The 22,968-nt window shown below is 41.6% G+C and overlaps 1 protein-coding gene across 3 annotated transcripts in view; it reads left to right on the top strand.

Annotated features, from left to right (window-relative positions):
- Positions 1 to 1,131: 1,131 nt before the first annotated feature.
- Positions 1,132 to 22,968, top strand: part of APBB1IP (amyloid beta precursor protein binding family B member 1 interacting protein) — a 66,942-nt gene continuing 45,105 nt past the window's right edge. The window contains exons 1-4 of one of the 3 annotated variants that reach the window (XM_074574429.1): positions 1,132 to 1,524; positions 17,370 to 17,441; positions 18,545 to 18,632; positions 20,418 to 20,710. In XM_074574429.1, the coding sequence (XP_074430530.1) occupies positions 17,370 to 17,441; positions 18,545 to 18,632; positions 20,418 to 20,710 (453 nt within the window). In that variant the 5' untranslated portion in view covers positions 1,132 to 1,524. Of the gene's footprint in view, positions 1,525 to 9,204; positions 9,336 to 17,369; positions 17,442 to 18,544; positions 18,633 to 20,417; positions 20,711 to 22,968 lie in introns of those variants that run through there. The other 2 variants (XM_074574428.1, XM_074574427.1) reach the window with 2 other exon arrangements.

Genomic DNA, 22,968 nt, shown 5'->3' with positions numbered 1-22,968 from the left:
AGGAACAACAGAAAGGTGTCGGCAAAGAGAATATGCAGTATCCATGGAATGTCAGATTCCCAAGCTGCTGAACTAATGACTGTTTATTAGCTATGTGCATGATTTTTCAAATGCTAAGAAGTTTGCCAAATTTAGATGTATTTTCATGTGCCTGGCCAAAGACGCAGCTATGACCTCAACAAAGTCTCTGGTAAATTTTAGCCAGCTTCTCATTGAAATAACTTGGGCTTTTTTAAATAACATGAGCAGAACAATGTACTATTCCCTAAATGCATTCTTAAATATGGCTGAGCTGTCTCAGCTGGAATTTTTCAAAGCAATTACCCCTTAAAGCATTGAAACATATTTGCTGTGCAAAACGTGATGGTAATTTAAAATGCTACCATCCTTCTGCTATAATTATTTTATCTCCAGCAGCGTTGGCAGAACAGAACATGAGATTTCTTGGCTGCTTTGGAGCAAAATGTGGTGTTTTAATATAAATAGCCTGTAAACACAAGATTAAGCTAAACTACCTGATGATCTTTCTAAACTAAAGTAACCGAAGTAGGAGATGGTGACAACTTCACCTTCATTCACTACACTTCACTGTCTGTCAGTGCCTTAGATATCTAAGTTAGCTAAACGCATTGGTTTGGCAAAGTTATGGACAATAAAAATAGGATTTTAGATGAAGAGAGGGGTCTATTTGCATGCCGCCTAGCAGCACTTAGAATCTCATCTTTTTAACTTGAGGACATTAACGCCGCCAGGGCCGCACTGAATTTTCTAACTGACATTTGCCTTTTGAACTTCATATGGAAACCCCTGATTATTTTTTTTCTCCCCATCTTTTTATGGAATTTTTTAAAGTGTTATAAGATCATTTCTACTCAGTAAGTACACCTCAAAGTGGCACTTTGCAATGCTACAAAATGACATAAAAATGCCATGAAAGCCATTTGCTGCCCTGCCGCAGCATTATTTAAATAAGACGTAGAGTCACCAAACAGAGTAGGGGAAGAAATATATTTCTGTCTCAAAATCAGGGAGCACCTGATGTTGCTGCTCAGCAGTGGAGGCAGGGCTGGGCTGCCCCGCAGGGCTGCTGCCCCCGCACTGGCCACAGCCTCTCGCCTGGGCCTCCAGCTATGCCGGCCTTGCAGGGTGAGCCGCAGGCTCCATTTTGTGGACACCCCAGCTGCCCCTAAGGCTGCGGGGAGGCGGCCGCCGCGGCTCTCCACAGCCCTCGGGTGGGCGTCGAGCGGCGAGTCGAAGCCGTCGCAGGGCGCGAGTCCGGCTCCCCCTGCACCCACAAAGGGGGTCTCACGCCGCGGAGAGCGGGCTGCCCTCAGGGCCGAAGGCGGAGGGCGGTGCTGCCCGCACCGGGGCGGCTCCCGCTGTGGGGCGCCCGGTAGCCCGCGGGGCGGCCCCACTTCCCCACAGGCAGAGGGCGGGCGAGCTCCCGCCGTGCAAGGGTGCCGCAGAACCGCCCTGTTCGCAGCGCCTCCGGGAGCCGGCGGCCCCCGCCGCCCGCCCGCCAAGGTAAGCCGGGCACAGAGGGATGGAGGTGCCGGCCCGCCGAAGGGCTCCCCGCGCCAGCCCAGGGGACCCCGACGGGGCCGCCGCGGGAAGGGCGAGGCGCCCGTCTGTGGCGGGGCGGGGGGTGTCCCACTCGCGGTGGGGAGGAAGGATGCCGGCAAATGGCGGTGCTCGGGGTGGGGAGAGCTGCCCTGCACCGTCCTGGAGGATGGCGGCCCGGGGCGGCAGCGCGGGTGCCCGCAGAGGGGAGCGCGCCAGCCCCCGCCGTGCCGCCTCGCCGCCCGGGAGGCCTGTGGCGGGGGTCGCCTCGCACACACGGGCCTCGCTCCTCGGGGCAGGGAGCATTTCGACGGCAAATGCGGCCTCGGTGGGCTGAAACGGGATAACGGGATTTAGCGCTGGGTCCCGGTGTTGGCCGATCCTTTTGGCCAGATTAACCCGAGTCAGACCTTCACTGTGCCCGCACCCTGAGGGGGCGAGTAGGAGATTGATCCGTTTTCAAGGCGGGATTGCAAAAGCTTCCCCGCAGCCTGGTGAGGCAGGTGGGATCCTGGGTGACACCCGGCTTTGGGCGGCTGTGTTGGGGAGGTGAAGGCGGGCGGGGGGAACTGCAGTCCACCAAGTTGCCTGGCGCAAGCGGCCAAAAAATACACCACGTGCGTGTGGTAATTATCAATCTTAAACTAAGCATGTGAGAAAGTGGTGTGGTTGTGGCAAAACAGCCAGTACTAGCTGCCAAGGAGCACAGTTTACACCACTGCTAGTGGTATATTTGGCCACGTGGTTTAGGGAAGAAATAGGTGAGTCTTTGAGAAGACCCATCCTTCATGATACCCCCATCTGAATACCATGAAGAAGTAACATAAATACAGTCTCTGCAAGCTTGGAGTGGTTTTTCAATCCCTTGTGCGCCAAAAGAGAAGTTATTAAATCTATTCATTGTCGCACTGGGAAGATGTATCTGGTGGGGTCTTTAGGCAAGGTTTCATCCAGCCTGTCTTAACTGTCATTAAAAATTTGGATGCAGGAATACGGCCTACAAACAAAATATGCAGGGTGCCACCAAACTGGGATGGACAGCTTGACTTTTTGAGGTCCCTTCCTGCCCCAGATTACTCTGATTCTGTTATTAGTGTGGCTCCAGCTTGACTCTCCCCCTCAAAACTTCCGTTTGCAGAATTTTGGCAGTCATTTTCCTCTTTGATTCTAGTTCCCTTTGTGAATTATATGACATGCATGTTTTGTCATTTTTTTCCTGACTCCCTTCTGAAAAATACCCATTTCACATATGACTCTATTGATGTCACTGTTAATTAATTGCCCTGCTGCTGCACAACAGTGGTGTAAATGTAGTGTTTCCAGGGCTTGATTTAGTACACCTGTTTCATTAGAGACAAATAGGTAAGGCCCAGTGCTTCAGAGGGCTATACTAGATGACTGGCTCCACCTATGTAGGCTCCTGCTCATTCATTTTCACTAACTTTACAGAGTTTTTTTCTAGAAACTTTGTAAAGAATGTGAATTTAGGTTAAAACTTTATATTTAAACCAGAATGTTTAACTTTTTGCTGAACCTGTTCAGTTGTGTTTTCCCCTGTGGGCTTTCTAAGGAGACTATTACATTTAATTGTACTTCATTGTGCAAGAATTGCTTAAAAATGGAGGTAATTTGGTTTGAAATATGGATTACAAATGTCTTTGGGAGGTTTAATCAATGTAGCATTACAGATAGCTGAGTGATCCTTGTTTTGTATTCTCGGAGAATTCTGATCTATCTGGGAACACACATAACTGGAAAAATAGACTGTCTCTGAAAGGGTATTTTTAATCTTTCCCTGTGTCTTGTCTTTCTTCTTTAAATACCTCCTGTGTGTACTACAGATTCTTCTGGTGTTTGGACGCAAATATGACTGAAGGCTCAAAGTAGTTACTGAGTAAATTGTGTTTTAATTGTTCATGCTGGAATCTTTGATTATTTGATGTGCAGTACCTTCACATAGGGTGTGATGATGGGTATAATGCAGGGTATAATGGCTTTGAAGTGCTGGTTTATTTTGTTATCAAATGTATTTTTTCCAGCTAAGTTTGATTTTTACAGATCAAAGTTTTGATTCTCACTATACTTGAGCAGTGCCTACTAGATCACGCACTATAACTCATGCACCTATGAATCAGGCTGTAAAACTTGATCTTCTAACTTGTAAAGCTTTAGAGACTTAACACATTTGGGAGGGTTAACAATTTGCACAAAGGAGGTAACAGTATAAACAGAGGGGCCTGCTGGATGTTGTAATAGCTTAACTCAGTGCTGCAGCCCGAGATTTCTTAGGGAGTAAAGAATTTACCCAACCCACTAAGATTTTGCTTTTGCTGTGTTGCCACCTTTCCTATTAGAAGAAATGTCTTAACAGCAGTGAGCAGAACAAGAGGCAGAAAGCTTTCCTTCTCTTTGTCTGCAGTATGTGGTGAAGGCAGAGGGTAGGACTTGGGCAACCGGTGGATGGAGGGATCAGCTATTCCATCTTTGGCCCTACAAAATGTCTGAGAAAACTAGCAGTCTGGAGTACTGCTGGAGCTGAGAGGAGGGGTGGCGTTGTTCAAGAGAGGACCTGTCTTGTTTGCAGATTCATGAACATCTGTCCTTTTAGAAGAAGTTTGGGAACGTGGATTTTCTTGAAAGAGTGTTTATGTTTCCGAGGTGGCTTTACAGGAACGTGTCTGAATTTGGTTTTCCTGCGTATCATTCAGATTGCAAGGCCCCTGTCCTTTTCTGCCCTCTCTGCAAACTATGTGTGCTTCTCTTTCCCACAGACCTTTTTTTCACCTTTCATTTCGGTACGTCTCGACTTGTTTTGTTGTAGGCCCATCTCACCTGCTGTGTTGATGACTTCACATGGTCAGGTGCTGATTTGGGGTGAAAGTGAAAATAAGCTCTCTTATTTGCCTTCAGCAAAATAGAAGCTTTAGCTTCTTTCTTTTGGAAGTTCTCTAGTGACAATGGTAACTTGCATTCATGCAGACCTTCTAAAGCACTTCTTAGACTTTATAGGCAGGATCCTCCTCACCCACCTTTAGACATTAGCGTTTTAGTTAGTCACCTGATGTTCTGAGTCACCTTTACAGTCAATGAAGAGAGGTAGATACTGCTAAAACTTGGTTCATCTGCCCAGTTTTAGACAGCTACCATGAATCATGCTCTAGAAAAGTGCCTTTCTTTTGCTTAATTGGCTAAAAGGAGCCTGGCTATGACAAGATCAGATGCAGATGTCATAGAAACTTGACCATATGTCTTTTCATGATTACGAGTCATCCATGTTATAGGAAAATTGCTCTTGGACAAGGCATTTTAGGCAGCTTTCCTTATCATCCAGCCTGTTGATTCATGGCTACCCTAGATATTAATAGTATAGCTGCCAGTCTAGAAGACAATAATGTTGCATTGTGAAAGAAAGAAGCTAGGGTGCCGTGTTCTTCTTAAGTTTCTGTAGGAGATTTTTGAGCATTCAGGTGAGCATACATGAACATGTATTCCTCACCATCCCTCAATATTAATTTATAGTATTGCTCCTGGACTGTGAATGAAAAGGAAGCGCAAATTACTTTGATTTGACTTACAACTGTAATGTGGGAATTCACAAACTAGCTTGATAATGACCATTTAAAAAGTTTAAGCCTCTCATTAGTTTCAAGGCCCTTCTTCCAGTAAAGTGACCTTTTAGATCTGTGGCTAGCTATTTGCTATCAGAATTTTTGCTACAAGAAGCTACATCAGCCTGCACACATCACTGTTTCTTCTTGTTGAGTGTTGATCCAACATGCCATGAGTTTAGGCTCAAATAAATTAGGGTTACAGTTATTAGGAGTATTTTGGGGAGCCGTGCATTATGAATCCTAGAAGAAAAAGAAGGTCCAGTATATATGAACCAAATTTTTCTACAACACTCTGTTTAAAAATGCATACAGAAACATTTCTGTAACATTTCTGATAGAAGTTTTGCAGTGGATGCCTCTCCTCAGTCCATTTCCATTTTTACTTTCATTCTGTATTTGTTTGTAATCTAAAGCAGCAGATGTAAAAGTGTGACATGTAACATTAATACTAGAGGATGAAACTCCCTGCGTATCTGCTGTCAGTGATAGGCATACCCTACATAGCTGATATCACTAACAACAGAAAGTTCTCAGTTGTCCTCAGACAATCCAACTGATATAATAAAAATCTGGGTTAAAATTTTGTCATTGTACCCATACCTATGAAGGAGAGAGTATGGGGAGCAAATCTGCTTCTAGTATCATTGCTAGTCCATCAAGCATAGGCAGAACATCGAGAAGCCAAAATCAGAGAGGCGCTCACCTGATGCTTTTGCTGATAAGAATTGCAAATGACCTTCTGAGTTCCCAGTTTCAGGCAAAATAATGTGCCTGCCTACAAGGCAGCTCACCAAGAGGGTGGGCAAGCTCTACAGAATTGTCACTTATCTGCTGGCATCAAGTCCACATGCGCAGCAAGCAAAAACTTGCTCCTTGGTGGCCTTAGTTGAGCCGTTTTGGTACTCTCACAGTATCTTCAGGTAGCACAAACTGCAGACACGTGATTACTTTTCTTCTGCTTCAGAACAATATTTTTATATACTTCTGAAGTTTTTATAGTACTTTCTAACAGTACCAGAGGCCCCCATTCTCTCACTTGCTATGGGAATTTCATTGAAGCACAGAAATAAGACGGATGTGTCAGTCAGAAAAGCAGTTTTGCAAGTTGATGTGATTTTTTGCCTCTGATTGCAAATTTTTAAAAAAAATAATTATTTAAATAACGGTCAAGTCTATATTGCTGTTCTCTGTGCTTTTTGATGAAATTTTATATTTGGAAGATCTGCTGTACATGTGACTTGGAGGGCCTAAGTTGCTGAGATAACCCTGAGCAAGTGAGAATACATGCTAAAAACATGAACACAGATAACATTCCCAAATACTTGTTGTGGTTACAGCTTAGTTTTGTACTTTGGTGACCACATCCTCATGCCTGAGGGGAAGCTGGCAGACCTAATGTTTGAGAGAGCAAATACAAATGATCCAGTGGATTTGGGTGCCAGTCCTAGGAAGGGATTCAGCATAAATTTAACTGCAGTTTTGTCCCATGGGGGCCGTGTTCTTCCATGAAATTCAGCAAAGCCTTTCATATCTGTCACTAGATTGACGTCCTTTGTCTCCCCTGTGTCATGATGGAGTTGCTATCTCTGACCAGATCAGTTGTTCCACCCCCCCCTCAACGTGTTAAGGAAAAAAGAGAGGGAGGCAGTGGTATTTCCTTCTCATGGAAAACCTTACAGAAATGGAAGATTTACACTGGAAATGTCACGAGGTTGTTCTCCTCTTGCTGTGTTTTCTTCCCATAACTCTTTCCTTTGTGTGGTTCAGGGCTTGCTGTGCTGTGGCTAAAGCAGCCACAGCCATACCATATAACACTTCATCTGTGGTGACTCCAGGCTTCCACTTTCCTTGCAGATCTTCATTTGCAACATACTCATTATGACATGTTTGTGATCACTGTGCGTTATATAGACTGAAATAAATAGCTTTTGTATGTGGAAAGTTAATAATGGCCCTTGAAATTGTACCTGACTCTTCAGTCAGTAGAAAAGCTGAGAAAAATGTTTAGAAAAAAATCTTCATTTAAATTTTCTACCACACTCTATGGTACTGAGCACTGTACTTCGTTGGGATACCTATAAATTCATACTAAAGCATTACTTATTTCATGTGATTTTAATACACAAACTGTATGTAAGACAAACAAAAGGGTTCAATAAAATTTTTGCATTGCTGTCAGTAATAAAAGTTTGTGATTATAAGAGATAAAATGGTGACTTAGAGCTTTTGCCAATGACTAGGGCCTTGGAATAAGTTATTTGTATGGGTAGACAGTTCTGTCATGGACCCTTAGAGCACATCTTGCACTTACCTCTAATGGCCCCTTGTGGGAGGGAGTGAGTGTTGGAAAAGGTGAACCATTGATTATTCAATGTAGCAGCACCTGCACTTAAATTTTCTACTGTAATTTTTCATTCCTTTTTTCCTCTTCCTAAGTTTGTGCTATTATTTTCATTATTCCACCCTGAACATCTTTTGATTCTGTAGGGAATTTGGGAGGGGAAGGATTTTCCCCCATTGTGAATCCCTGTATGCCTTCCTCTCTCACCTGTGGGCTTCCTTGTCTACCATGTTCTGCTTGTTAGACAGTTTATTCATGGGGGATCAGCCTACCTTATAGATTTTGTGAAGCTAAATACCAAAATCTTCATTTAGTAGAGAGACACAAGACACACTTCCCATAGCTCAGTGACCTGAGGATAGGGAATTCTACGAATAGTTCAAAAGTAGCAAATGAGAATGAAATGCTTATAGCCCATCTGCTCCATTTCAGGGTAGAGTTAGGCTGAGAATTCTGCTGGATCCAAAAATTATTAATAATCATACTATTCTCATTTGCTGACAATTTTAAGTACAAGTCTTTTGTTGTCATGTAAGTTCCGCATAGCAATGTTGGGTAACTGGAAAAAACGGGAAGGAAAATGTTACACCAACATCAGCAAACTATAGATTATGGGAAGGAATGTGGAAATAGAACAAATTTGTGCTGCTCAAACTTAACGTGACTCTCCCACTATTTTGCTCTCCCTTCAAGGTAGGGACTGGGAGGAATGTAGAACTGAGGTTTGTATTTTCTGGTAGCATGTATGTCTGCAGTTGTTTATACCTGAGTAGAGCTGAAGTAGACATATTATCAACCCAAGATGAATTAGCCTAGATCAGCTGTTCATTCCTGAGCTGAATCCAGCTCAGGGGACACACTTCCATCTGGATTTCTGCCTTTCCCAGGAGAAGATAAGTCGGGGGAATGGAGATCTTGTTCCTGTGTGCCAGTAATCTGTCACAGAATAGGGAATTGTTTCTTCTGCCAATCTGTGTGAAGATGTAGGACTGGAAATATGTTCCTTCTACCGTTTCATTCTACACAGAGTTTGTGCTGCCTGTATGGCTCATGGGGAGAAAGTCCCCCAAACTGGACCATTCTGCAGTAAATAATTCTGTGGCAAAGGAAAAAGATGATGATCGAGTCTGTAGCCGTACAGTATTTCTATAATGTTCTTAGGCCCACAGGCCAGGCTGAAGCACATTGTTGGGAGGTTACTATATAAAAATGAACAGAAATGGCACTGCTTTCGAGCTCCATAAAAGCAGTCCCCTTTGGGAGCTGACAGAAGATTACAAAGTGAAGTTCTGGTACACAGAAATAGCTCCCCAGCTTTCTCCTTCCTGAGTTTGTGCTTCACACTGAGGTTTCTTTTTCCACTTCCATAAGGTCCTTTTAATTCACAGTCCCCAGCTGCTCGATTACATTTGGGATACATTTTCTGGAACCCGGGATCCAGGCTCTGTGTCTGTGCCTGAGAGTGATTCTGGAGAGGAGCTTGGTGAATGAGCTGCCTTGCACGCAGCCCGCATGCCGTATCCCTTTACACCCCTTTTCCATAGCAATAGCATACGCTGCCTGTCACTGGCTAGTTAAATATTCTTCCTGTTCTCCCTCGTCTTAGCACGAGAGCTCTTTGCTAATTCCTCCTCTGGCCGTGAGTAACTTCCTCCCGACACACTGCGCATGAGCTTTTAGGTAGTCCATCGTTGCTCTCGGTCTCTCTCTTAACTGAGCCTCCAGGACCATTAGATAATCTTGCCATCCTGCCTCACCCTAAGAACGGGACCTGCAGCTGCTTCTCCCAAACACCGCTCTCAGCCAGTGGGATAAAGACGACAGTACGTGTTTGGGGCAGTACATGGGGGAGGGGGGGAGGCTGGGGAGCACAGAGGCGATGGGTGCTGAGGCAGCGTCATCTGAAGGATGGCCTCAGACTCAGTGTCCCGTGGTGCTTTACAAACATAACAAAACTCTGTCTCTCTCTTGCCAGTGGAGAAGGAAGTACTCAAATATATATCACTGAAAAAGATGGTGGTGTACTTGTGCTCAGTTGCTGTACTTGTGCATAGGAGTTCCTGCGGTGTTTAAATTATCATTACCATCTTAGCAAAACGAGGGTAAAATACAACTGTTGTCGTCATCAAAGTGCTGCAGCGTAGCTTTCAGGTCTATGAAATTTGTGTCTTTTGGACTAATAAAGACTTCTTCCAAATTGAGTCCTAGCTGCAGACTTGTTCCTGTAATACAAGTGAGTGTGAATTTCCACAACTGTGAATTTCCAAAACAGCAAAAAAGGGTTCAAGCTTTCAAGAGATTTAATTGTATAAATGTACAATTTCTGTGAAATAGAAGTAGGATCTGTGAGTTTGGGGTGCTCTTATCTAAAGATGTTTGTGTGTATATCTGGATGGATGATTCTGGAGTTAGTAATAAGCTTAACTATCAAGTGTGCCTTTAGTCTTGCTAGACAGATTATGAGCAATGTGATACAAGAGAACAAGGCAACTGGAGTCAAAATCGGTTCCACAGCATATGTAAAAATGTCTCTGGAGCAATCAACGTAAAATGCTGTGAAGTGTTTTTTGTGGCATAGTCACCTGAAGATGCTCTAGTGCCCGACGTTAACATTAGAAAAGGATTCTCTCACATTATTGTACTTATCTGCCGGTTTTGTTTTAATCCAAAGTCAAATGCAACTTACTTTTAAACTAGGAAGGATACTTTGCAATTGTATCAGCCTTTCTGCAGCCCCTAGTGTTTTAGTGTGTCGCTGTCATTCCATCACGAGTGGAGTTATGACATGTCACACCCATCCCTGAGATAAATATGCAATGTAATTTCAGCTGCAGATAAGCCTACAGTCATTGGCAGACCAGATTTCCCAGAAGAATAGGTGATGTGAGTAAGAAACTGCTTTCAGAGTTATCTATGTGTGCAAGCTTTTTCTTGGAAAATGCCACGCTTATGAATGTTGGGAAAGTGCAGTGCTGGAAACAGTCTAATAGCTTTTGACCCATCCTTTTCAAAATATGACTTAGTATTAAAACAGAAGAGAGTTATGTGATGCAAGGTCATCTTATGTAGGTAAGAAAGAGAGAAGTCTTTGGAACGTACTAATTGCCAGATCTGATTGTGATTTTGAAAGCTTGGGAGCACCTGCCATTTCTCCTTTATTAGTCCAAAACTTCATTTTCCTTTCTTAGAACCTACTAGAATTAGTAACTAATTGGATTATTCTTCTAGGCTGAATTATGCAGAGATAGATATTCTTGTATTCTACTTCATAAAAATTGACCTAAATGTCTGTTAGGGACTTTTTACTACCCATGATGCAATAGCTGGTTACGGAACTTCCATCCTCCCTCACTTAAGTGGATAAGAGACACTTGAGTAGTCAGGATTTTTTTTGACAGCTAACTGTAAAAATCATTGTAAGAAAACTGGTTATATCTTAGCAGGAGGTTGCAGTGCCGGTAGTGGCCATCTGGATAGTCAAACAGCTTGCGTTCATTTTGGTGGACTCGATACTCTGACATTTACACACTGTAGTGCAGGGACTAGGAGGTGGAGGTGTGCTTTTGGTCTTTTTGTGTGACTTGTAAAAATATACTTCACGTATTTTTGTCCTTGCTATTTGCATATGTAACAATTTAACAACAGTGCTTTGAATTTAATGAATGTGTCCATAACCGTACATCAGATCACTAAGTGGACTGGTTCCCCTAATACTGCTTGTAGCATGAATCCGCTCTCTGTTTTTGTTCGACTGATAGCATGCTGTTCCTCATTCCTTTTCTGTTTGTAGCCCTTAGGTTGATTAAACTGCATCAACTCAACTGAGACCGAGTTGCAGAGATGGTAATCTCCTGTGCGACACTGTTGGTGTTTCCTGTTCAGTATTGCACAAGGGCTTTGAGCTTGTTTTCAGATTGCAAGTGCAGAAGCCTCGTTACCATGTGACTTACACCACTCTTCCTGTTGAGAGGGACTGGCTTTCAGTAACTCTCAGAGGTATCATCAGGCACTAACAGTTCAAACCCTGCTTAGTATAGTACCATGCCTGGGTTTTTTTGAGCTACACCGTATGATTACCCTGTCAGCTTTCATGATATTTTTTAATAGTTTACTTTTTAAGCAGGGTGAATTTTGTGCCATTGTTTCACCACTCATTCTGTTAGCTTCCTGCCAAGTGATAATGATTCTATCAGACAATTGCATTTTCTATGTATTGTTCATAGACATAGTGCTGTTGTCTTATAAGTGTACAAATCACAAAACTTTATTCATTCTTAAAAAAATAAAGTTGTTTTATTATTCTCTTTAGTATCTTAACAAATCAAAATGTATGCAACCATGCAGAAATTGTATCCTGATTACAGACTTCGTATGATAGACCATGAAAGGCCATTCATGCTCCACCTGTCAGTGCATGGCACTAAATAACATAGGTGAGGTTCTACTTAACCCAGGTAAGATTGTGCACCTTGAGACTGAGTGCGAGGACTGCTTCTCCATTCTTGCATCTGAGCAAGAAATTTCTCAGTCAGTGTTTATCTTTGATGCCCTTGAATACTGGACCATCCCCATGGGAAAACAGTGTTCACTGTCAGCAAAGGACGTCGCTCATGCAAGTGCGACAAGTTGGACCAGGGGCTGTTTCCTGTCCATCTCTGTGGGCTAGCTTTCTTTATGTGCATCTGCCAAACTTCTCTGGTGTTGGAAGTCAGACAACTTAATTCCAACTCCCTAGCCCATAGCTCAAAAAATGTAGAAATTTCCATCTCAATTTCAAAGTAAAGGTATATATGCAGTAGATATTTAGGAGGGGGAAGAAGTTTTGTGTGGGTCTGTTGCCAAGTTTAGAGCACAGGAGTTTTGTATTGTCATCCAGGGCAGCAGGGCTGGTTCTTGTAAAGAGGAAATGGCTGCAGGCCCCTTCACAGGGGCACCTGAATGGATGCAAGTAGGTCTTTGGAAATGGCAACAAAGTGTGTGATGGAGAAACGACAGATGCTAACAGGTAAGAAGTAGGAACCAATACACAGAAACCATCATTTTGCCCTGTGTGAGCTGAAATACAAAGATGTACAATAAAGTACAAGAGTTTTGTTATTCACGTCTCTTAATTTTTATTTAAATTATTTTTATCAGCAAAAAGGCTGCTAAATCTGAAATTGGGAAGGTGAAAAAGTAATAGGTCTAGGAAGTCTGGGGGACTTCTGGTAAATGGTGGGACGAATAAATGTATCAATGAGTCAGAATACAATGAGTCAAAGTACAATGAGTCAATATTTATTATATAAACCTGTGAGAGTTTAATATGCATAAACTAAATAGTGAGATTTGATGGTTAGAATAGCAAGCTGAAGAGAAAATACCTCAACCCTTTAGATAGTATGAGAAATGTGGGAGTATTCAATTAAAAAGAGAGGTTTTCATGAGAGCTCAATGAAGATTTGAGAATTTGAAATTTTGGGGAAATAGAAGACAAGGAATACCTTTGCCTCTATGCTTGGTGTTTCTTCAAAAAGTCCTCTAGAAGACATCAATCTGAAAATCAATCACATTAAAAATAGCTTAGGTTTCACATAAATGCCTTCCCACAGCTACCTGCTTAACATGTTTATTCTTAATAACCGCAGTTTCCTCTTTTTATTTTAATTCTGACTTTTTCTCTGCTTAAATTCTTATGCATAACGTGTGAAACATCACAAAACTATTGCATTTTTTATCTCTTCAGTATATTGTAGATAATAGTGATTATAAGAGTACTAGTATTAGTAACATATACAGAAAAACCTGACAGAAAAGTTACTGTTTAGTGGATATAGAGCAGGACTGAGTATGAAACTCAATATTCTTTTGGGGACTTCGGTAAATCTTTTCCCCTTTTTTGTTAATAATAGTTCCTACACCTGCAGGTTTCACTTTGAGTTTCTGTTTTGAATAAGTTCAAGGCTATTTATAAAAGTCAAAAGAATTTGCTGGTCCTAAATGTAGCAACATCTTTCTTGAATGGGATAATTCCAATAATCTGCATATTGTTTTGTCTATTTGTTCCCACTGTGGCAATCAAATAAAATAAATGAAAATGATTGTGAGGAGGAGTCAAAGGAGGAGAGTGGATGGACACTCTTTTACAGTACATGAACTGTAAAAGACTCATTTTACTATCTTTTGCTTTTCTAGTTCTTGACAAAATCCCTGATGAAATTGGAGAGTTTTCATATTAACTTAAGAGACATTTCAGTGTGTTTTAATATAAAAATATTTTCAGGGTATTTGGTGATTATGATAATTTTGTCTTCCTAAATGCAAACAATAAAAATTAAAGAGAAAAAAAAAAAGATACCAGTAGGGGCAATGGTGACAACATGGCTTTATCAGTCTGGTGATGATGCAAGGAAAAAAGCTCTCAATTTACTACAACCTGTAGAAATCCCATAATTTAGTGGAAGTGTTGTATAATCCAGTATTCAGTTATCTTGCCTTTCTGTTTTGCTAAATACTGAAGAGGGTTCTTAGTTGTTGGGTTTTTTCCTTTAGACAGTTCTTACTCCTCCTCTTGTTAAGGTGTCCTGGTTGTAACCCAAGAATAATTTTTTTGCCATTTTTATATTTCTATTCTGGAAAAATATACAAAGCAGGATTTCAGTTTGTCAAAGGAACCAGTATGAAGACTTTTTCCTGAAAGTAGATCTAGCCAGTACTTTAAAAAAACCACAAAAACATACAAATGGCTAGAGCTGATAAGATTCCCTCAGCAGATATTTTGTTCTCCTAAATCAGAAAACAGGAAAACATTAAATTATTCAGTATTATTTAAGCGCTGATGAGGTACTTGTCAATATGAACTGCAGCTCCATATTTTTGTTGCATAGCAAATCAGACTTCACTCTGCCTGATCAAATAAGTGCCATTTTATCTATCTTTTTTATGAAATTTGATTCTCCAAGTGCCAGGTGTGTAGGAAGCTACACAGCTGTTGATTCAAATAAATGAATTAAGTTTCACTAATCATTTACCCAACCAGTATACTGCTGAATCTACAGAAATGGAATTTTTTTATGGAAAGCTCTGGATGATAACTATGATACATACAGAGTGAGCGAGCCATCCACTGCAGGTTTGTCAGGTGGAAATGAAGCAGATAAGGTGAATTTAGCTGCCCATTCACTCAGTCCTGTGTGGTCTGTGTTCCCTGTTACATGGGCATAGCTGTGCCATCTCCACCATTGAGCTAGGGTGACCCTTAGTCCTGCCAACCACATCCTATCACAATGTCTTTAATAGTATCCAGTTCCCAAATCTTGAAGTCTTTGATTTCTGGGATCTGAGAGAAACATGAAAGTTCAAAGTACAGTTCCTGGTTGCCTGTGCCTTGTTTAGTTATACCAGCTACAAAAAAAATAAGTCTAAATCAGGTAGAATATGCCCTGAGCCTGGCTGATGAAAGATGTACATGCCTACTCCTAATGATGTCCTAATGATGATCCCTGGTGTCGGGGATAACACAGGTGGTAAGAGGACAAGTGGAAATTAGGCTGATCTTGCTTATGTAGATGCTAGAAATACCAAGTCCAAAGGAGGCAGAGCAGCTCAGATTGCTCCAGTATTAACTATCGTATTAAAGACATGCTACTGAATAATTCTCAAACAACAGATACTGACTTTAGTGACCTTTGTCATTTAACTATGGAATAGTTACGTGTCTCAAGGTGCTCTGTTAAAGGAAAACCATTAAGATTAAGAATGTCATACTTGCTGGTCTTCCTTTCTTGCCAGTTTTTGTAGCCATTAGAGTTGTTCCTGTCCTCAGTTGATTGCTTTCCTGCATCAGGTTGGTCCTCATCCTGTAAGGTGCTGTGGTGGGTTGACCTTGGCTGGCCATCAGGTGCACACCAGTCCAATCTATCACTCACACTCCTCAGCAGAACAGGGGGAGAATCACTTATCAATTACCTTTCAGCAAAACAGGTTCAACATAGGGAAATTAATTTATTGCCAATTAATAAGAAAATAGGATAATGAGAAATAAGAACAAAACTAAAAACACCTTCCCCCCACCCCTCCCTTCTTCCCAGGCTCAGCTTCATTCCCAACTCTTCTACTGCTTCCCCTTCAAGCAGCACAGGGGGACGGGGAATGGGGATTGCAGTCAGTTCGTAACACTCTGTCTCTGCCACTCCTTCCTCTGCACGTGAATTCCCTGCTCCAGTGTAGGGGCCCTCCCATGGGAGACAGTCCTTCCCCAGCGTGGGACCTTCCCATAGGCTGAAGTTCTTCAATAACTACTCCAGCATGGGTCCTTTCACAAGGTACAGGCCTTCAGAAACAGACTGCTCCAGTGTGGGTCCCCCACTGGGTCACAGGTCCTGCCAGAAAACCTGCTCTGTGTGGGCTCCTCTCCACAGGCTGCAGTTCCTGCCAGGAGCCTGCTCCAGGGTGGGCACACCATGGCCTGCACCTTCGTTCAGAGCCATGTCCACCTGCTCCAGCATGAGGTCCTCCACAGACTGCACTGTGGATATCTGCTCCGGCATGGTCCTCCATGGGCTGCAGGGAAACAACCTGCTTTACCATGGGCTTCCCCATGGACTGCAAGGGAATCTCTGCTCCAGCACCTGGAGCACCTCCTCCCCCTCCTTTCTCACTGACCTTGGTGTCTGCAGGGCTATTTCACATTTTCTCTCTCTTCTCTTACAGCTGCCACGCAGCCTTTTTTAGCCTTTCTTAAATATGTTGTTGCAGAGGTGCCACCAGCATTGCTAATGGACTCAGCTTTGTCCAGCACCAAGTCCAACTTGGAGGCAGCTGGAACTACTGTCTCTCTCTGACAAGAGGGCAGTTCCTGGTGTTTTCTCACAGAAGCCACCCCTGCAGCGCCCCCACTACCAAAACCTTGTGACATAAACCTAATACAGGTGCACACAAACCCAGTGAACCAATAGGACTACTTATATGTTTAAAGTTTGATCCTAGTTTGACCCCCAGTTTTATGTGATCAGTACCAGAGTTCTCAATCTCTTGCGGGGAATTTTTTTGAGCCTCTTAAGAAAATGACGTTTATAGTTCTTGTCTCTGCCGGTGTTCTGTGTCAGACACCCTTTTACACTACTTCTCTCCCTTCAAAGGAACAAATTTAGAGCAAGAGGAAGAGAATTATTACGGAAGCTGTGTCTTCCTAGTATCTCAGCACCACCAGTGTATGGTGCTGTCCTCGCAAGCCCCCCTCTTGCAACAAGAGCCACCATTTTACTGTCATGCAGCATGTACCCATTTTCTTTGTCTCAGTGCTCTCCCTCAGATGTCTTGAGGTTAGGTAAGACTGGAGTCCTCTCAGTGCTCTAGTATTTGAAAGAAAACAGGGAGAAGTATTGAGACAAACCGTTGGTCATGTACTTAACCATAACCAGGTCCTGCACTAGGTAATGAGTAGTAAACTCTTGTTATATTAGTCATCTAAGCGAAAGAAAGCAAGCTTTCAAGATGAAGCATTCAGGAATTTCTCAACCTCAAACTTTGTTTCCCTCACCATCTCTCACTAGCTACATTTCTTTGATGTTTAAAATACAACCGTGGTTTATTAGCTAATGACTTCCTATGATATGTAAATAACACCAGGAGGTTGTTGGAACTCCTAATGAGTGTAGAGCTTAAGGGTGTGTTTAAGCATGTACGGGATTGAGATTCTGATCTGTTAGTAGTTATCTCTAAACTATGGATGGAGGTTTTTCCAAGTCGTGAACAGTTGTTTTAAAGTTAATTGGGAACACAATATAAATGAATGTTACATATCCTCTGTTTTTGACCATTGCTGGCTTTGAAATGAACTTGTGATGATTCCTTGTCGGTGGATTTTTTTCTTTCAGATGGAGCAAACATGTGATGATATAGATGAAATGTTCAGCAATTTACTTGGGGAGATGGACATGCTGACCCAGGTATATAATATTAAGATTAGAAAAATAGCTATTATATGTTAGACAAAAGAGGCAACTTTTCTACATTTTTCATGTACCTTTACTCTGAATAAATACAGATAAATTATTTTGAAAAACCTTCAACTAAATTTCTGTGCTTGACATTTAAAACAAGTGGCCTGAAGAATAAGGTAATATCAGTGCAGGCTAGATTGTTAGACAGCTAACTGCTTATGAAAGACGCTTTTTCCAAAAAAAGCAAATAAGCAATTTAAATTCCTCTGGACTCAGTTCCAAGAAATTGAAAGATTCTGTCAAAACAGGAAGAGTCTGAGTCAGAATTTTCAGGTATGAATGCTTTGCTTACATGGGTTAATGGGATGTAGCCTGAGTGTCAAATCTAAACTTTGTAAATGAAACCAACATTTTGAATATATGCATAAGAGTAATCTTTAGCTATGGCAAAATACTAAGTTACAGCTAGGGTGGCATTCAGGAATTTATAGAGATGTTATTGCCAAGTGCAGAATGTACCCTTGAGAGGAAACTATAAAACAGCATGAACCTATTTCTAAACCTATAGTCATGGAATACTTCCTGCAAAACTTGATGAAAGGAGAATTTTTATTTCTAAAAAAACCTCACAAGGATGATAAATTTGTTGTATTTTAATAAACGCATGCTTGAAAATATTTAAGCTGTCATCTTGGATACCGTGTGAGTTTGATTGCTTGCAGCCTCTGCTTTGAGCGGTCTTTCCTCTTCGGGAATCCCAGTGCTTGTCAAATTAAATACCAATAATGCTGCGACGCAGAATAGGAGTTGTGCTTAAACTGTGTGATTTCACGTGACTTTCTTAGCTGTCAAATCACAATACTTTGCCCCTTGGTAGCCTTTCTGCTTTTTAAAGGCTTTTTGTAACCATGCATTTTTATTTTATATATATATCTATATAAAGAGGGAGGCATTTAGAGTAATTTAATTTCATTATTATGCCTTGAAAATTAACAAAAGACTGCTTGTCGTTTGACAAATTCAGGTAATTGATTTACAAATGTTAATATCTGTAATAGTAATTATGTCATCAGATACCTTTTTTTTTTTTTTTCCTTCTACCTTAACAGAGTTTAGGAGTGGAGACTCCACCACCGCCATCCCCCAAGGTCTCCAACAATGAACTTAGTTTTACAGTTGGTTTTAAAGATTTAAACGGTAAGTATCTGAATGGATGCCTTCATGCTTTTTATGCTTATTTAAAATACCTCACAGCAACAAATGATAAGAAAAACTTCAAACACCCTTGATCAGAAAACAAACCAACCCAAAACAAAAACAGTTTTGCTGGAGGAGAGGTATATTTGTGTGTCTCGATTTAGGAAACTTCAAAGGGCCCAATTTATTTTCAAAGTGACATTGCTCAGTCTTATATAGGAGTCAGACTTTTTAAAATGTCTGAGAAAAATAAAAATGAGAAGTCCCCAAAAAAACTTTCTAAAATGCAACCTTTTTTATGTAAAGATTTAGCTTAATAGAAGACAAAGTTCCTCAATGTGAGGTCAGAGCTGCATAAGCATTTTTGTCTGGTGGAAGTATTGGCTTCAGCTGCTTGCACTTTACATTGCTTATTCTCGTTCTGGTTTGCACTGTCACTTTTGCATGTACAGCTGCTTGTTGAGGCTGTGTGACGAACCAAACAAGGGAGTTTATCCTTTGGTTTTGTTCGTGGGTTTTTTTTCTTTTTACTGGGGGCTGGTTGTATGCATTTGCCTGAGTTGGTTTTAACCTGTGTTTTTGTCCCAGAATCATTTCAGTATTAATCTACCTAATGCCTTTACCAGCAAAGTGGGTAGAGGTATGTAAACAAAGAGGACCGTAAGCCAACTTTCCCACTGAAAAGAAAAGCTTATGAAAATACTCTATTAGCATAACAGGCAAAGCAGAGTAAACTGAGATGGTCTAGTGACATGTTCACACTTAGCCTGATGAATGACCTATTCTTTGTTAAACTATATTAGCATTTTTGAGTATCTAGTTCAGTGCTCTCCATCCCTTTGCAATATCCCACTTAAAGCTTTCCCAATTTGTGATTTATTTTATTTTAACTAGACTCTTCAAAGAGATTTAAACCACTGAATCTGTTGGTACTTAAAGAACCCTTCTTTTCTAGAAAGCTAAATTGTTCCTACAGGATGTTATTCCACAGGATCTCTTATACCGTGGCTAGTGGAAACAACCAAAGAAGAAATTGCGTATGAAGTTCCAGTATAGGAATTTATCTTACACTTTTAACAGAGTAGAAGACAGAAAGCAAAAGTTACAATATTTCTATCTGGTTGATAAGATGCTTTTGAAAAGATACTGTCTTGTTTGTTCTTTGCTTAAAGACTACTCAAAACCCTGCATATTACGTGGGGTGTGTCACAGATGTTGATCACACTGATGTGCTACAAATGATACCATACAATTTCTTGTGCCTTAGAACTCTCTGATTCTGCTTCATGTTAATTTTGGAGTTGTAGAATAGTAGTAATATATGAAGATATTGTTGATGTAGCCCTCAGTTACACAGTTCGTTGTGTGTTATACCAAAACTCGCTAAGATTTTGTGTATGTACTTAAGATAAGTAAATAGCCTAATGGGAGCTAATGGAAGTTCTTGCATCCATATCATTAAGCATGTGTCCAGAAACCTTGCTGGATCAGGGCCAGGTTTCGTAACGTCATAAGGGCCTGAGACTGTATCACTGAAAGTGAAGCTTCCTGTCCTGTTTAATTTGTATTTATAGAGTTCCTTGTACTCTGAACTTCAGTATGACCAGGTTAATGGCTATTCCTAAAACACATTTGTTTCTTGAACCCACTTAAAATGTGGTTTCCTTTCCCATGACCCTTATAACTTAGAGTAACCATGCCTTCTGCAATTTAATCTCCACTAAAATGGAAACATAATGTTTTGCATTGCATTCACTCTGACACATTTTGTGGTTTTCTTTACAGAATCCCTAAGTGCCCTAGAGGACAAAGACCTGGATGCTTTAATGGCTGATCTTGTAGCAGACATAAATGATGTTGAACAGAGAACTTTACAAGCCCAGAAAAATTCTTCTGGCAACCAGCAAAGTATGGTCCCTCAGCCTTCAAGAGGCTTGGATAGTGACATTTATTCTAAATCAAGTCCTTATGTTACCATTACTGGACGGTTTGGGGATGACTTGCCTCCTCCACCTCCAGACCCTGATTTAGAGCTTCCACCACCACCACCACCACCTCCTCCTGAGCCACTCACCCAGGTAAGCCTGGGTGGAACCTGTTCTAAGCATTCGCTAGTTCTTGCAATTTTGCAAGGGGTATTTGGCGTTGGAACAACAGTGGATATCCCTGGTAGAAACATCTTGGGAGGGTTCTGCAATGATGAAACAGGCATGAACTGTGGAGTGAAAGTTTTCTGTTATTGTAGGCTCAGCAATTTCTGCCTTTTCCTTGACCTATTGCCTGTTCCTTCGCTTTTCTAATCGTCATTCTGATGGCTCAAGAGAGGCATGAATCATTGCAAATGGTTTACTGTAACTGAAAACTTGTCACTGAATTTTTTTAATAATGCTGATCAGTTAATGCCTTCTCATAGAGAACTTGGCTTTGGCGTCAGTGCAAAGCATGGCCAAAGATCCCACCAGTTTGTGAAGCTATCACTGTGTTTGTTAATTGCAGTCTGCACTATTGATGCTGATGAGACAGTTCTGTGGATGTTTTCCAGATCCATTCCTGGCCTAACTTATTTCTTGCAATAGGAAAAGCTGTTCAGTTGCGTAAAACTCAACATTTGCTAGGAGACTGGGTGCAAGGCTGAGCACAAGAAGTACCTCTCCTAATCCCAACACAGAATTGCTCTGCTCTTCTTGGTCTTGTCTTTGAAGGGAAGTAATGAAGACCATCTGCAGTACGGGACACATGCACTTTACTTAGGAGTGCCAAAGTTATCAGTAGGTACTATTTATAAACAATTGGCTTACCTGTACACTAAAATTTCATACTTATCACAACCTCCTCCACATCTGTGTTTCTTGCAGAGCTGTTTTAACAACTAAAATCAAAGCTGGTATTTCTAGTAGAAGCATTAGAAGTTTGTTTCTTTGACATGAGGTTGCGGAGAGGGAGATGATGTAAGAATTCTGCCCTGTCACAGCCCTGTGGGGAGCATACGTGCATTAGAAGAGTGATGCAGCCCAAAACCCATGAATCTGAAATCACGAAAGATCTAAAAGTATCTCTTTCAGTATTCATATGCATAGTAACTATGATGGAGAGAAGGTGTTTACATTTAGGGAATGGAAGGATTTTAGGGAATGTGAAAAGTGCTCTGTCAGCCCATGCTGACCCTGTACTGGTCAGTTTTGTTTAAAACCATGGGCAATTCATTGCAGTTTAAAAGTCCACAGAAACTGAATATGAATCACCTCAACATCACTGCTGCCCCTGTGTTTAGCATGATACAGCAGACATATTTAGCTAAAGGAACAGAAAATTTTGTAGGAAGAGGACTTTTCTGATTACACAAAAAGTGTTTCACTGAATAAAGCTTCATTTGGTGCGTAGGTCCTTTCAGTGCTGTTTGAAGAGTGAAAGTTGTAAGCGTGGGAGGAACTTCACCATTTTTCTGTATCTCAAAGATAATAGTTAACTTCCGATCTTAAAGGAATACCAACATTTGCAAAAACAGCAGCTGGACAGCTTCAGAAGCTGAAGTCTTTTATTTAACTAGTATAATTGATATAGAAGAGATACTATCAAGATAAGTTCTACCCATTGTCCTACAAACACGCCCTGATCTTGATTTAGACTCATGACCTTTAAGGAAGTACCAAGCTTCTAAATAGTCTAGTTTGGAATCTGAGGAAGTATGGTCTGGAAGGGTAGCTGGTTAGCTGGGCTGAAATTGGCCAAACTACCAGACTCAATGGGTAGTAATCAATGGTTTGCTGGCTGGTAAGAAGTGGCATCAACACTGGCGCTTGTATTCTTTAACATTTTCATCTGTGACCTGAGTGATGACATAAAAAATCATCTGCAGATATGCTGAAGATGCTTTTAAAGTCACTGACTGACAAGATGAATGGTAGAATTTCAGTGCAGGGTGACCTTGAGAAATGTGAGGACTGGACCAGCAAAACCCTCAGAAACCCAGCAAGGTACAAGGTTCTACATTTGGGGTGAAATAACTCCATGCATTTGTACAGTTTAGGAGGCCACAGGCTGAGCAGCAGCTCTGCTGAAAAGGAGATGGCATCCTGGTGGATGCCACATTGAACAAGACCCGCGAGTGCAAGGTCATCTCAGTATGGGAAACTGGCCTGTGTTGGGAGGAGCATGGCCAGCAGACGGAGGGAACCATTATTCCTTTCTGGTGAGGCCACACCTGGAATATTGCACCCCATTCTGGATGTGGAGATACTGGAGAGTGTCCGGCAGACAGCTACTGGGATGGCCAGGGGCATGGAGTGATCAGGGGCCAGCAAGGACAGGCTGAGGGAGCTAGGCTTGTTTAGTCTGA

The sequence above is a fragment of the Larus michahellis genome, chromosome 2, assembly GCF_964199755.1.
Source record: "Larus michahellis chromosome 2, bLarMic1.1, whole genome shotgun sequence".
NCBI classification, from domain to species: domain Eukaryota; kingdom Metazoa; phylum Chordata; class Aves; order Charadriiformes; family Laridae; genus Larus; species Larus michahellis.
Note: the sequence above shows the minus strand (reverse complement) of the source record. Positions and strands in the feature narration are given on the sequence as shown.